General features: G+C 36.7%; 1 protein-coding gene across 2 annotated transcripts in view; it reads right to left on the minus strand.

Annotated features, from left to right (window-relative positions):
* The window catches only part of ntrk3b (neurotrophic tyrosine kinase, receptor, type 3b), a 102,420-nt gene extending 91,572 nt beyond the window's left edge, over positions 1-10,848 (minus strand). For both annotated transcript variants that reach the window (XM_056747985.1, XM_056747981.1), the window contains exon 1: positions 10,254-10,848. In XM_056747985.1, the coding sequence (XP_056603963.1) occupies positions 10,254-10,495 (242 nt within the window). In that variant the 5' untranslated portion in view covers positions 10,496-10,848. The remainder of the gene's footprint in view (positions 1-10,253) is intronic.
* Between the last annotated feature and the right edge of the window lie 5,638 nt (positions 10,849-16,486).

The following is a 16,486-nucleotide window of genomic DNA, read 5'->3' on the forward strand; positions in this document are numbered from 1 at the left end:
CCTCATGTTGTTTTAAACCCCTTTTATACAGAACACAAAAGATGATATTTTGAAGAACGCTTGCAATCAAACGAAAAATGGCCTCAATTTACTCCCATTGTATGAACACAAAACCAGACAATGTATTAATTTTAATGTCAATTTAATGTAATCCCACCTCCCAGTTATACTCACAAAAACATCCCAGAGGGTTAAAGGGTTTAAATGCTTCTTAAATCTTTTCAACCACATTGACCTGGCCTGAAAGGACGTTCTGTTCACAATTGGGCATCGCTGCACGCAAATAAATCTACAACGGAGTCAAAGTAAGGTTACTGCGTTCCAGATGCACTGTAGGAACCCTGTTTATGCAGATTCCCAACCAAAGCCGTGTGAATCATTCAAATGTCATTCAAAGGCTCATCGCCCATATCATCCCAGCTTGCAGTGGATAAAAGCTTCTCCCAGCCTGCAACCAAGTTCATGACTGTTTTCCACATAATCTCCTCTCTAGACTCACCATTGTTTCTGACATCCACGCCTGTGCATGATGAACGACTCTGTTGAAATGATCTCCAGCTCGAGCGCAAGGAGCTTAATAGAGGAACTTTTAATAAAACAGATCATCTCAAGGGTGCTCCGCAGACACTGATAGACGCCATCCTTCTGTTTTCTACGCCAATGTGCTTGGCAAAACACTTTTACCTGACGCCACATTTTACACCATTTAAAGAACGAAGAAGAATGGTGAAGATGATGATAATGCCTCAGAAATCTTTCAATGCCGGTAACAATTACTGCATCATATCTATACAATCCGGCAATGTTTTCAGGAGCGCCTGAGCCTGTATACACATCAGTTTTATGCTTCGCAGAGTTTTCACCTACATTATATCTGAATATATGTACTTACACGGAGACAGGTGTGCTACATGTTCATAATGGATTAGTCTGTGAAATAACAGCTGGCAGAAATCTGTTCAGATTTCAGGTTTCAGCTCTGGATTTACATTTCTGATGTATAAATACAACAAGCATCACCTTTATTGCTAACAAGCTGCGAATCGTGAGTAGGTGCCTGAACGCAGATTTGCATTTTAAATGGAGGAAAAATATAGAACAGTGTGTGAGGCAGCACGTCTAAGGTTTGTCGCTTAGTCTTCAGTAAACGTATCTAATTAAAAAAACAATGCACTACAGGCTTTACCCAGTAGTCATGTATTTTCTAAAAGTCATTCTCTTTAGAATACTCGATTCTGATTGGCTAATCTCAGAATTCTGCCAAATGTTTTGTTTAATATGTAATAAACTGGATTGTTGGCTGTTGTCCCAGAAAACTTGTTTCTTACACATCAGTGCTACCATTACAGAGAAAGAACATTAATTGTATATGCTATTCCCATGTGGATAACATGTTTCATGGAATTCACACAGGTCCACAAGAAAGTGTTCCAAAACCACAAGTTTTGCATGTGAAATTCACTCGGCTTTCCTTTAAGAGTGGTTTCATGGCTGTTTTATATAGCATGATAGATAAAGTAACTCTATAATAATAATACAATAATAAGTAATAATAAATCAAATATAATAATATATTTTTTTAGGAATACATTTAATACATTTTAATGACTAATACATTAATACAAATAAATAAATAATATTTATTTTGTTCCAAAACCACAAGTGTAATATGTGCAATTCATGTGGCTTTTCTTTGAGAATGGTCTCATGGCTGTTGTTCATAGCATAATAGATTGAGTAACTCTAGAATAGTAATAAGTCATAATGAATCAAATATAATATTATTAATAATAATAATAATAATTATGACTATTATTATTATTTTATTCATTTGTTTTTCAAAAAATAGGTTTAATACATTTAAATTGCTACATATACATTAATATAAATAAATAAAGACAATTTATTTTTTACATTTTAACAAAACTAACTATGGTTTTACAAAAAACCCCGGAAAAAACATGATTATTAGAGTTAAACCACAGTAATCACAAATTAGCCACGGTTTTGTTACAATAACCATAGTTCAACCATGGTATTTGTAGTAAAACTATGATTATGCTACTGATAATCAATACTTCAAAAACATGATTACTATAGTTTACTTTAAATAAAAATAAAAAATCCTTAGGAATAAAATCACCTTTGAAATACTGTTTGTACAGTCACAAAGCGAATAAATATGTCTTGTATCCGCACAAATAAATATACAAACACACATATTTCCAGTGAGGTCTTTATCGGACACTACATGGATAGCTGAGGGTTGAGAACAAGAAATGAGTAAAACATGTATTGACTAGTTTGCCCGCCATCAATGCACAGAGTTATTGAATGTTGGGATCAATTCTTCGACTTGTTCTTGAAAAGGCATTCAAAAGTGGCAAAATGCCAGTAATGTGTCTCCTAGTAAACAACACAATTAAACTGTCTCCACTACTATGCAGCAGTCAACAGAAACACCAATGACAATGTAAAACTGGTTCTGTTAACCTTCGGTCGACCCTTCACCTCATAATAACTTTTCAAAAAGTCAATAAGCTTTTTCAAATAAATCACTTATGACTAGAAACTGTACGGCTAGCCAGAAAAGAGATTTTCACCACGCGAACAATGCGTAGTCCAAAGCCCCGCTGGCATATTGCCGTAGCTCAAGCACGTACGGTATTACATTCCAAGCTTAACCGCGTCCAAGCACGTGTTTAACGCCGCGTATCAACAGGCTTCAGATTAACTGTGCGACGCATCAACCTCACGGTCCATGACCAAAACCGACAAGAATATACTGTATATAGGCACAACTAAAGCGTTTGTGAAGTGTATCTACATTTTGCACATCTCCACCGTCCATTCACTCCTGAGCCGAAGCCAAAATGAAAATGAGCATAATTATGTCCCATGAGCCAGAGAGTATTAGATAGAGCAGCAGAAGAGGCGCAGACGCCACTATCTTCCCGGTGCTCGGCCGCCAATGTCAAGTGCCATGCCAAAGGCTGAGGCTACGAAGCGTTTGCAGAATCGGCAGTAGATAGCTTCCTTAGCAGTTATCATGATCTGCACATATTACAACACAATTTGGTATTGGATTTAAACAAAGGATAGATATTGTTAATAATAGACTAAAATCCAAATTTTCAGGTAAAAGAACACTGAAATTGCCCAATTACTCTCTTGACTGAAAGGGACTTTCTTATATCCACTATATACACTTATATCATTCATTTCTCATCAAGTGGTCTTCTTGCCTTATACTGTCTCTGGTGTGGTTTAACAGTAGGCCAACAAATGAGGCTTATCATATTTGTGTTGTTTATACTGGTAAGATATCTTCCAAAATTTAATCAAATGTTTAAATGTCACGGATGTTGACAAACAGTAGGATTTTAGAGCTATACAAATTAAAGATGATAGCATAGTCCAATGCAATAGTGCTGGATTATACATCGGATTTTACAAAAAGTATAGAAAAAAATAAATAAGATGACATTTCACTTCTGTGCAATTAATTTGATTCGATTATCAATGATTCATAATTACTTTGACTACGTTTTAAATCGATTGACAGCCATTAATTCTGAAATTTTAAAGCTGCAATCCGTTACTTTTGTCTCCCTACTGCCATCTTTGTTTGATGGCAACATTGAAGGTTACTTCACGTTTTCCTATTCACATTCCCACGACTGACATTTCTGCAAAATCATACTCAACAATTTACATTATAAATCATTATTACAAACTTACTATTGCAAATCAGGGAAAGGTAGGGAGACCGATGATTTATCTATACCTTCTCAATAACCAAAGCCAAAATTGCTTGAATTTCAGCTTTAAGAAGGAAGGCTTGGAGGGAGGAGAGAGATAAAGGAGCGAGATGAAGAGAAAGAAAGTCTCCAAGCAAAAAACACTGTATTACATAGAGTCAGAGAGACAGAAGAAGAGTCTGAAGAGTCTGTAAATCCACTGGTATTTGTCCATCTCAAGATACCTGGATTACACATACAACCGTTACTCAAAGTTATTGGGGTAAATTACTCTAAAGGTCTGCTTTACATAATTTGTACTTTAAAGCCCAACATTCTGAGTGTATAGTCTGGCTGTGCTGGGGGGGATTGTAATGAGGTTTGCTATATTGCACTGAATTACAACTGAACTACATTACTAACATTGCTTCATGTTTCACCAAAGATCCCCATCAATAAACATGGCGTTAAGCAAGCAGATCTAAAGGTTTTCCCAAGGACCCTACAGCCTGAGGTTATACCCCAAGCTCCATCCGAGTACAAATTTGTGCACTATAGGTTTCATTATAATAATATGTCAAGCATTTCCACATAAATAAACAGAATGAGTGTTAAATGCACGCGTAAAAGCGTTATTGAATTAAATCTATATGCAATTGTAGTTCTAAAACAAGAGAAATGAGTTTGAGTTTAAATCAAGATCTTCAATCTCCTCCTCTCAAACTCTAATTAAGACATTTGTAATATTGTTACTTTTTTCTCATGAGAAATATTTGAGGCAGATTAAGCAATGATTCTTCGGCAGATCTCATAAAATAAACTCTTACTATAACCTCTATTCAGCAATACTTCATATTCTGAATGCAGTTTTCATTATGTAACACCCCAAACTTTCACTAGGCCCTCCTCACCACCGCATTAAAAATAAAATAGATTCCTAAAGGCATCACAGTTGATACCGCGCTGTCGAATCCGCATTGTAAACATCACCAGCGGGGCATTCGAAGCAGGTATAAAGCCTGACAACCATCTTTCTGCTGTTATCTTTTCTTGTGCTCTCGACACGTCTTGTCTTGTTGAGCAATGCATGTCATCTCCCCTGATGAGTATTCTAGCAGCCTACTGTAGTACTCCCATCTTTTGAATAAAACACTTTCTTACAATCTCTCCGTGCCATAAAAGCCAGAGTGCAATATAGCATGCAAATCTGAGAAAGTTTCGGCTGTGAAAGTCAAGTGCGTTTAAAACAAGTCCCATCTGGGGTTTCTCGTACGTACATGCTGTCGATCGCCGATTTGCAACCCGCGGGCTGGAATGGTTACTGTACCGTGTGTGCGCCGACAAACACCGACTTTCTCCGTCTTTTCTCGCTTTCGCTAAGTGTTAACTAACTACATTTTGAATCCGTTAAAGTACCTGGCGGATATTCACTGCGAGACATAATGCAACCCAACTGTGAAAGTGCTTTGGAAGTGTTGCGTTTTCATAGTGGTCCCTCTGGGACACATAAAAGCGGCTTTCTGCGAGATTTGATCAATTCTTTTCATATTCTTCCTGCTTACATGGATCCTTTTGAGCTGGTTCGGGGGGAATATAAACAAAGTTACTGTAATACACTGTGAAACAGCTGTGATTGTGAAAGGGGTTTTGAAGTAAAATGTATGTCTTTTACATTGGCGGAAAAAACATCAATCAAAAGACGGTGATGGGAACTTTTATAATTGGTTGCACATAGCGGTTTTCACAAAGAGTCACAATCTTGTGAGATGCCAACCTAGACATTTGTTTTATCTATATTTCACAACTCCATCCTGGTGGAACATTCTTCCTAACTCAGTCCGGTCAACCACATCTCTCACAACCTCCGAAAAACTACTTAAAACACATTTCATCTGTGAATACTTGACAGACAAATGAAAAAAACACTAACCCTCTCTCTTTCTCTCAACAGGTATCGGTCTAGGCTTTGCTGAAACTTGTAGCTTTGTATTAGCACCTATTGAATTATGGATCCTGTATGACATCTCTTATTGCTCATTGAACTCTCTATAAGTTGCTTTGGATAAAAGCGTCTGCTAAATGATGACTAAATGTAAATGTAATATTCTATAGCGGCATTGCACGTCTCCTTTCTGGTAAATGCAATACCATAATGCATTGTGACTATCTCCGTGATTTTTTCATCCAAGACGTAAGACGACACAACAGCAATGTTGACACTGACATTAAAATTGACTCCTCGATTTTTTATAAAAATTCAGTAACCCTGCCTGAGTTATTTTACAAAAAGTCAAACATTAAAAAAGTATCAAAGATATCACGAATGTTACTATATAAAGCCATAGGTGAAGATCAACAGCAGTCTTTTTATGCAATATATGTCAACTTAGTCAGTGACAGTTTCATATTCCTGTCTTCAACATATTGCGAAGCCTCCGAGAAACGTGTGCACGACAAGAACCAAACATTCTTTTAATAGGACATGTCATTTTCCATTTAAAAGCTCTTGCCGACTTTCATTTCCAATCTCCGCACACACGCGGCTCATATTCTGGGAAAAAAAAAGGAAAGCGTATTGTCTGACAGATTTCATTTGATGATATTATATGAGGAGCTGTCTATTCAAACAGGTTACGCAGCAGGTAGACAGCAGCCCGCTCATGACGCCAATTGAAAAATAGAGTCCTGTGGACCACATCCACAATTTCACAAACTATTAAGTTAAGAAAAACGGCCATTACTAGCACACTGCCCACAAATTAGTCTTTTAATGAGAAAATATGAATTAAAGCAATCTAAAAATACTTGTTGGAAAGGAATTTGTCGCATGCAGGGATTTAAGTGACCTAGAAAAACAGGATCAAAGGATTTTTGTGCACGGATTGAAAGTGTTCAATATTTCATGGGGGAATAAAGCTGGAATGTAGAAGTTTGTGGTGGTAGGCGATACCTGTGGGCTGTCGAGAAGAGCAACGGCAGACTGTAGTCAAACTGTTGCTTCTGCGAATCAACATAAAGCTTTGAGGTGTTTCCATCATGTACACTTGAAAGATGCATGAGAGTAAATCATATTATGTGATCTGTTTGCTTCCCCGCTTTCTACGTCTCCTCCATGAGATGATTCATTCATGATGTGATCTTTTTAATGAGATATTTTGCTCATTTAATTCAAACCATCACATTGTTCTGTGCCTTGTCTTACTCTGTTTTTGAGACATGCTACAAATAAGGCTACAAAAGTTAAAACAGAAGTTACTAATATGTCCTGTTGAACTGTATACAATTATCTAAAAATCACATACGACTTGTTTCCAATCATGACCTTGAGAAAAAAAAAAATAAACAGACATCCTTGTCGAATATATAACAAGTTAAATTCAGAGAGAGGACATCCAGTAAACAATATGATAAGAAAGAGAGAAGACATGTACAGCACACAAAATGCCACATATTGTTAAGAACATTATCATCTTGTTACTTCAATTTTAACATGTATTAAGTTGTCTCTGGATCAATTTTTTCTGTGACTTTTCAATATCCATATCATATCCATAACATAATGATGCATCATGGCTGAAACTTCTTGAGATAAAGCTCAGAATGCTGTGTAATGTGGATAAAAACAGTGCTCATTTTGACCTGGAAACCTGACAGAGGATGACATGGGCGCAGTTCCAATAACAGAAGCAGCAAGGTAAATCAACTCCTTGTTACATTATCTTGTAGGGTACATCTGCTGATCATAATGGATGAACACTTTAAAAAGAGCTGACAGTAGGGTCTGATACTTCTAAAACCAATCCTTACTGTCTCTTTCTAAAGAAAAAAAACAAGGTTACACCGTCTTACAAAATTTGTCTCATCACATGTTGAGAAACAGTGTTGACAGACCACACCAAGAAGAAGGAGCTGTGAAACCAAAAAAATTATAACAGTGGCAGTTCTTATTACTGTAATGATTCTCCCTTTTCACATTAGATCATTTTTTATTTCCATTACTCTGTTATTAGATTCTCATCCCTTAATGATTTTTATTTAGATCAGTGGGAAATTATTTCAGTCAAAAAATGCAGCCATGGCATATGAATAACGTTAAATAAAACTTAGCATTTGCATTGAGGTAACAGGAATTTAAGAGGACGTGAATTCCGTAGTTTTGCACTCTTTAAAAAAGGTGCTTCAAAAGGTTCTTCACAGTGTTGCCATAGAACCATTTTTGGTTCCCCAAAGCTCTTTTTAGAACCATATCATACTTTTTTATAATCCCAACAACCTTTTCCACTACAAAGAACCTTTTGTAAAGCAGCACACATACTTCTTTGGTGGTTAAAGGTTTTTTATAGAACCAATCAGCCCAATTTTTTTTTTCTATGACATAGTGTAGCACTGTTTTGTAAGTTAAACTGTTGCTTTAGGCCAAATTTATTTTTTATTCATTTTTAGAATGAATAACGACTTAGATGTTTTCTTAAAGCTCAGTTAAATAAATAGTGGACCGATTTTTATAACTATTTTGACAAGCCCTAGGTAGTCATCAGGGATTTATTTTGTGAAAATGATGCCAAATGTGCCAAGCAGCTTTTAATAATCTTTTCCTGTTCTACTACAGCATGTCGAACAGCACTATCATTTACCATTTCTTCATGATTCATAATAAGCTTGTTAAAAAACAATCACCTTAGAAACACACTTCAAACACCCATACAGCCCAAACCAAGCCTTATTTCCAGATCTCAAGTACTTCCCGTTCGAAGCGTCTTTGCTCCCACAGGTTATCAATGCGTCTTTTGATTGTTGCCTGAGAAGGTGCTTCATTTATATTCCGCGGTAAAAGTGGAGCCCCCGCAGATGGCTGAGAGTAGCCCGCTTGCACTGATCCACAAACAGTTTCCCCACACAAAACACTTATTTCAACCACTACATGGAAGCAAACAAATCTGAGCTTTGATTCCCTGGAAAGGACACCCTCTCCAGCAACAGCTCAGAGATGTGAGAAACTGCATGGGATAGACAGGGTGGGTCACTCTGGCAGGAGTATTCTCAGTGTGGTTCTTCACACTGAGAAGTTCAGACGTTCCTCCGAATTCTCAGATGGCAGCCCTGACCTACTTAACACAACGAGAGCCTCAGACAAACCTCAATAATGAGCTTGCCAGACATAAACGATATTGTATTATTGATAATATATTCTAAAGTGTATATTGTGTATTAAAATAGTTTTAAATGTATTGCAATACATGTTATATATATTAACAAACTTGATAGAAGAGATAAATAATTGCTTAAATTGTAGCTGCGAATACAAGTTCGTTTTAACGCTGCTTACTGAAATTTCTTGCTTAAAGCATTCGGTGTGAAGTTTGACATATTTTATAATATAACTTAATATACTGTATGAAGAATGTCAAATCTCAATTGAAACTTTGCAAATGGCTGAATAAATCCATTTCATCTCCAACTAAACTCACCGAACCTCCACGTTGAAATGAAAACATTTGTTCAAAATTTCAGTGATTCGAGGACCTGAAGGAATAACTTTTTCAAACAGAATCTCACACTTGAAGATCTGACACTATGACTGAAAAAAAGCTCAACTTTGAAGGATATCCTCCATTTTCTCAGCCTGCAGCAAAATAAATCATGTGCCCACTGAAAAATACTGTCATGAAACAAATGTACAGCTAGCCACGGAATTTAAAACAGACGGTAAGCTTCTACAACAGAAAGATGCTTAGGATATGTACATATAATGTAAAAGTACACGTTTTATAACAGATCAAGCCTGTGAATGGAATCAGCCAATACTAAAGGGAATCCATGAGCTGTCCAGAGTGCTGAAGGGAATTCTTGAAACCTGTTGGTGCACAGCTCTTACAACTCCAACTAATTCATTACTTATGTAATATTTTCTTATTGATTAGTTATATAAAAAATGTGATCACACGAATATTAATGGACAATACTAATCCAACTGTCTGGCATCAAGCGATGAGTTTGTATTCATGTTATAATCACACAGACATATCAGAATTAACATCTGCTGAGAAGATTTTATCCAGTAGTCATAAAAACAGACGAAAAAAAACCTTTCATTTAGGAAATCATTTAATGACTGTTTAAATACGGTTTTATCATTCAAGAATGCCGAATTAGAGACATCACGACATAACACAGCAGCAGCAACAGCATTGACATAAAGCGCTGGAGGTTGAAAATATAATCAAATTTTACAGCTTGTAAAACCTGTGACAACGACGTCCTATATTGCGGCAACGCTATTTGAGATCTTTACCGAGATTGTAACCTCGATAAATCTTTGCATTAGTTTAAAAATGAAACGCAAAATAAATCCATATAAGTTATTTATGCTTAACTTGGGAGTGAAAATAATATTACACACTTTATTTATAGCCCAAGTATGACTTCACTCTACGTGGAGCTCGTGGTGAAATATATATTTATATATATCTAGATTTTCCGCAGTAGAAGAGGGACGTGAAAAAACGCACTCACATGGACGTGATGTTCCTGAAGAGCTCTTCAATGTCATTATTGTTACTGCCATTGCCATTCGGGTCTTGTAGAGCGAGTAAAGGGAAAAAATTTCCACTCTCGGACTTATTGCAATAGATTTCACTGGGCGAGCATCTGCATGTTGGCGGACAATCGAGCATGGAGCTCCAATAGCCCTGGAAGAGGCTTGAAAGAAAGATAAACCTCCAGGTGAAAACCGCTGAACAGAACCATACATCCATGACTTTTGGGTCCGAAACGACTCGACGTCTTCCAGGGCTGATGATGATGAAGATCGTGAATGAAGATATGAGTGTTTAGTGTCTAAACGGCTACATAAGGTGACGCTCGCCTGTGAACGTCGTATAAGAGCGGCTTCTACATGAACTCTCCTCGGAATTGTTGCGATGTATTCCTTTATCAAAAGAAAGAGCGGAAATGCCACAACTCGCCGCGACTTTCCCTTCCACAGTCCATGATAGGGTCGCTCTCAGTCTCCAAGCTAAAGGAAACTACTGGTGAAGGCAATGATGCTCTGGGTGACGAGTATGAAGTCCCACCTACTGGACGGAATTAAGACTGACACCTGCTAGAGGAGGAGGAGGTGCAGACAGAAGATTTCCAAACTGAGCCAACAAAGGCGTTTTATTTCGGGTTGTGCATACAGTGTAAAACACGCTCACATAGACAACGACTGTTGTTTTCCTGTGTTGAGTTGCTATTTTTCGTTTTCCGATGTTTAAGCAAAGCATCTTAAAAAACATTCTCAATTAACATAGTTGTCACATGGGTATGTTAGTTTGAAGCAAATAGCCTAGTTGTAAACCGTCATGCATATTTTTTATGGCTTTAATATACTTTAAAATGTCATTTGTGTCAACAAGTGAACGCAATACAACCCTTAAAGGGATACTTCGCCAAAAAATGAAAATTATGTCATTATTTACCCACCTTCAAGCTTTATAAATGTCTTTGTTCTAAAGAACACAGAAAAAGATATTTGGAAGAATGCTTAAACTATTTATATATATATATATATATATATATTTCCCGTTTGAATAATAGATTTTTTCAATGCTTTGAGAATCAAAACAGCAATAAAATATTTTTAAACGCTTGCTTGTTTTGTAGCATTCATGCATTCTAAAATCTGAAAGTAATAATCAAGATTACAACATCAAGGGCAATAATCAACATCAACGATTATGTTTTAATCTTGCAGTCCTATGGAACTCTGATCCACATCAGTTTAAAGTACCGATAATCCAGGTGTTTTCTGCAATGTTTAATAGTCAATGGTATCCCCAGAATGTCTCTGTAAAGTTTCAGTTAAAAATGCACCATATAGAGTATCTTTCATTAAAAGATGTTGAACATGGCCATTTGTGGCTGCAATGAAAAACCGTTTGAAAAACGGACACAAAAACCGTGCCGTTTTTGTGTCCGTCTCTTTAAATGCAAATAAGCTTCTGCTCTCCTCCCCGTATGCAAAATATGAGGTAGAGCGCTTATACGAGCTTTGGATGACATCAAGTCAAGTTAAATGGCAGAAAGTGCATTTACGTAAAGCCTTCTCCAACCAAGACCATATACTAACTGCAATAAAAATCACCTTAATGCCTTGTTAATAAATGCAAATTAAATGGAACAGACAAAAACATAGATAGAACAACATATGCTGACCATTTACTGTTTGAAATGTTGGCCAGCCATTGAGGGTTTAGCATGTGCATGCATATTACCAACAGACATAAACACGGATACAGGCATAAACATGCATTCAGACAGGTATGTAAAGATCAACCAGGTGTTATTACGTTGTGAGTAGCACTTTCTGCGCAACCTCATTGTCTTACAAATGCAACTCTGTTTCTATCCGCTCGAAGTATTATCGCACTTATGACATACGAGAAAACACTGAACTCACAGAGACACTACTGTAACTTTCTTTCCTTGTAATGACTAAGCTTTTAAGAAATTATGTCGGTCACAAGTCTTCTTAACCGATGGGCATGATGCGTTTTACCACTAATGTTACGACATAACACCTGCCTCTGGACCATGTCTCAGGTTCAGCCACTAATATGTAAACAACAGCCGCTAACATGCTAAACACATTATTTAAGAAAGATCTGATCCACTCTTGAGAATATTTTTTTTGGCGAAGGCCATGTTATACTGACAGACCACCGGGTCCATGAACTTTGATTTTCAACCTTTCCGGCCACCGGGAGATCTGGCTCCCAACCTAGGCGTCGCCCGAATGCCCCGGTGGATCCCTTTCCAACTAGTCCTGGCTCATTTCTCTAAGTCTTTCCGGAATAGAGATAAGGACCGGTGAAAGTTGGTTTGTCAATAAAAGCGAATTCTTCCCGAACACAGTCATCATCGTCCCGACCAGGACTTTCGATCGTTAATAACTCTGGCACCCGATGTCGCAGCGGGACGAACCCAGGCTCGTCGGCAAGGTCTCCTTCAGGCCTTCTTTTTATGTTCCATTTTACATCCAACAACAGCACACATTTGTTGTTTCTAAGAAACTTTTTTCGCTGGCTGGTGTCAACATCTGCTCTTGCCTGAAAATGGCAACTGATTGAACGAAACTACAACCTCATAAGGCGGAGTCTGTGAGCGGTCATGGGCAGGCGCAGGGGCGTTTCTAGGATTTTCATTTTAGGGGGGCTCAGCCCCCAATGAGGGTAAGATTAAAAAAATATTATTTGACTATTAGGGTAGGGTTGTATACTACTTGCCTTCTTGCTATTCACTATTTCATTGTATTCCCTGTATTTCATATATGGGAGTAGGAGTACTGACTGAGCCATATACAACACTGAAAACACATTTTGAAACATTTAGATGTGAGAAGATTTCCTGATTCATTATTTACTGTACAAACACAAGTACACACATGAATTATCAATTTGCCACTTATATAAATCAATTACCTAAAATAAAACACAAATCCCTTTACTCTACTCTTACTCTAATAACATGATTAACTCATTATTACTTAATACAAAAAGATCTATTTATGAAAACAAAGCAAAATAACTCCACATGATGTTTCTCTCTCTCTGCCATTTGTTGCTTTCAGACAATGATGTGTGTTTTTAACCATTTCTGTGCATGGCTGCATAATGTAATGCCGAGATACACAATAATATGTTTTAAATTTTAAAAAGTAAATTAAAAAATAAAACATGATCGTTTTCTAAAGTATGTTTGCATGGGTGTTAATCGCTTCATTTTTGTTGGAAGAAAAAACACTATCACACTGTGATAAGGGATAAACGCAGCGAAGACGTACATGTATTGGATGAGAAACCTAACCGTGTATTGGTCCAGTAACATTATGTAAACTGCAATTACAAGAACTATACCGATGCAGGTGTCATATCATAGCAATCTATCAAAAAATGCACACACACCTTGTACTCTCTGATGTTCGCTCCGCTCGGCGCCCCTGCGGATTGAATAACGCGCTGAATCCATGCAGATTTAGATCAGGGGAGGAGCCGAAACTTGACGCATCGCGCCGCCGTTTCAAATTAGTTTTTTAAAGGGGACTGAAGCGATCACAAATTAATGAATCTAATAATTTTTTTTTTTTTTTTTTTTTAATAATCTAAAAAAGAGCCTAGCGACGCCCCTTGGCAGGCGTAAGAAATGTGACATCAGATTGTTAGCAGATCGCCAACAGCCTGTTTTGTTTCACTGTTGTGGTTTTAAGGAGATTACAAAAAGAAGAATATATGGATTTGTATAATTACAGGGTGTTTCAGCACACACGCTGCTGACTTAATTTCTGGTAGATAAACATTTAAAAGAGCATTTTCTGGGATAGCAGCCCTTTAACGACAGCTGTGGTGCTGCTTTGTTTCTGTTTAAATTAAACAAGTTATCAGGGAACTATAAGGTTGAACTATGTTTTCAACTTTTTCATTATTTATATTTGATAATTTATTTATCAAATTTATTTTGATAAATTTATTTATTTAATAACACGCTTTATTAATGCTTATTTAACAACATTATTCAAAATATCTTCGTTCAAAAGAATAGAAAAGATGAACAGAAGCTAAAAACCTTGCTCCTGTCAGAAGCTATCTGTCTGAAGCTACTGATTGAAGCTGGATATAGGGAGTTGCCTATAAATGATATAAATAGTATATTTTTATAGAAAATGCTGAATAAAGGTTCATATCTACTCTAAATCCAGTGAATACGTGCAGCGTGTGATGTGACTGCACTAATAAATGCAAATCCAGTTAACGTATCACTTGGAAGTCAAGTTTTGTGTCAACCATAAAAAATATTATTTAGGTTACACATGTACAGTATACGAGAAACTGAGTGAACTTACAAATGCTATGGAATTAGTTAACATAACTTGCTTTTTGTGACGCTCTAATTGTAAGAGATGCCAGCTGGTGCGAGCTGTGTAAACCTCACACCCTGATCTCTAGAGGAAAAAAACTGTTAGACAATAACTAGCGCTTGACGCTTAGATGGCCCTCTCAAATGACTTTCCACAAAGACCACTCGGCGAGGGTCTGTTAAGATGACATGATGTTGATTTGTTTCATAAAACAGCGAGCCTGCATGGCTTCTTCAACCCCAATTTCCCATTACATCAATGGTTTCACTGTCACCTATGTCTAGTTCACTAGTATTTAGGGGGACTGTAATTTCAAAGAATCACAAGTAAAATTATTGACTGCCTTATAGCCTGCGCTTCTGAACCTTTTCATGTTAAAATACAAGCAGGCAAAAGCCTTTCCAACTCCTTCACCCCCGTCACTATATCTTTTAAGCACTAGCTTCCAAGAAGTAATTCAGTGCAATCAATACAAAAACAACTATAGGCACAAAAATAGCATTTCAATCAGAGCAGTTGCGCTTAATATCAACCGAGATACACTGATGGATTTGCCTTTTGGACTTCAATCCAAGCCTTTGTACAAACTGACACATAGGCTATGGGAATTCTGCTAATAAACTCTAATTAACATTATGGTCACATCACTTTGCATTTGCATTTCTTTAAAATATAGTAATATACTTTTTAACTATGGGTGAATCTTACAAAACATGTTGAGAATACAAAATCATAAAAATTGAAAACCCTTTAAAGGATTTACACCTCATGAAAGTATTTCTTCAACTTAGAATTTATGCAAATTGGTAAAAAAACATTGTTTCTTTAATAAAAATCAGCTTTATTTGCATCACATGTACCCTATGCATCATAATCCTTAGATCTAAAGAAGCTTAATTATCTCAATGCAGTACATCCATGTTTTTGTTGATTGTGATTTTGATTGAAATTTGACTTGGACATGCTGCATGGTTCCATAAAGAACCTTTCTGTTGCATAAAAGTTTCTTTGTTGTGCGAAAAGGTTCATTAGACTATAAAAAGTTAGAACATATGATTAAAAGTTTTTAAGGGAAAAAAGTTGAGGAACAAAAAAAGTTCTCGGCATATTCTGTGAGTTGACTGTCTCACAGAATATTTCTTCTTAAGAGTTAATGTATAAGTTTTTTTGTGGATTCACAGCATTGTGTATTTTATGTAAATCTCCAGGTGCAGAGTTATTGCTGAATGTCTTTCATCACATTGCAGTTAGCTCTATTGGCAACAATCCATGCAGACATTCACTTCGTTCATAGAGTTTAAGGAATAGTTTACCCAAAAATGTAATATTCTCTCATGATTTACACACCGTCTTGTCATTTCAAACGTGTTTGACTTTCTTTTTTCTACAGAACAGAAAAGAAGATATTTTGAATAATGTAACCATTCTTTCAAATATTATCATTTGTGTTCTGCTGAAGAAAGTAAGTAATCTATTTGAAATGACAAGAGGGTGAGTAAATGTGGACAGAATAAATTTTTTTGGTGAACTTTCACTTTAATCAGTGTGAACGTCCTTAAAAAGCATAAGATTGTATTACTTTCAGAGTGGTAAATATTGCGATGATTAGTTGACTGTCTCACACGCAACACTGTCATATAGAATATATCAAATGACCCAATAAACAGTATGTGGAAGACGGTTGCGGATCTGTAGGATCGACAGCCTTTTTGAGCCGTACCTGAGGCGACAGAGTGCCCGAGAGTAATTATGAGGAGCTGTCAAAACTGCTGCTGAAACAAGGGCAGGACTAGCTTTCTGTTCAGACTTAAGGACCGTCAACATACCGTCCCACTGGTTACACATACTGCGT

This window comes from Triplophysa dalaica, chromosome 1 (genome assembly GCF_015846415.1).
Source record: "Triplophysa dalaica isolate WHDGS20190420 chromosome 1, ASM1584641v1, whole genome shotgun sequence".
In the NCBI taxonomy this organism is placed as follows: Eukaryota; Metazoa; Chordata; class Actinopteri; order Cypriniformes; family Nemacheilidae; genus Triplophysa; species Triplophysa dalaica.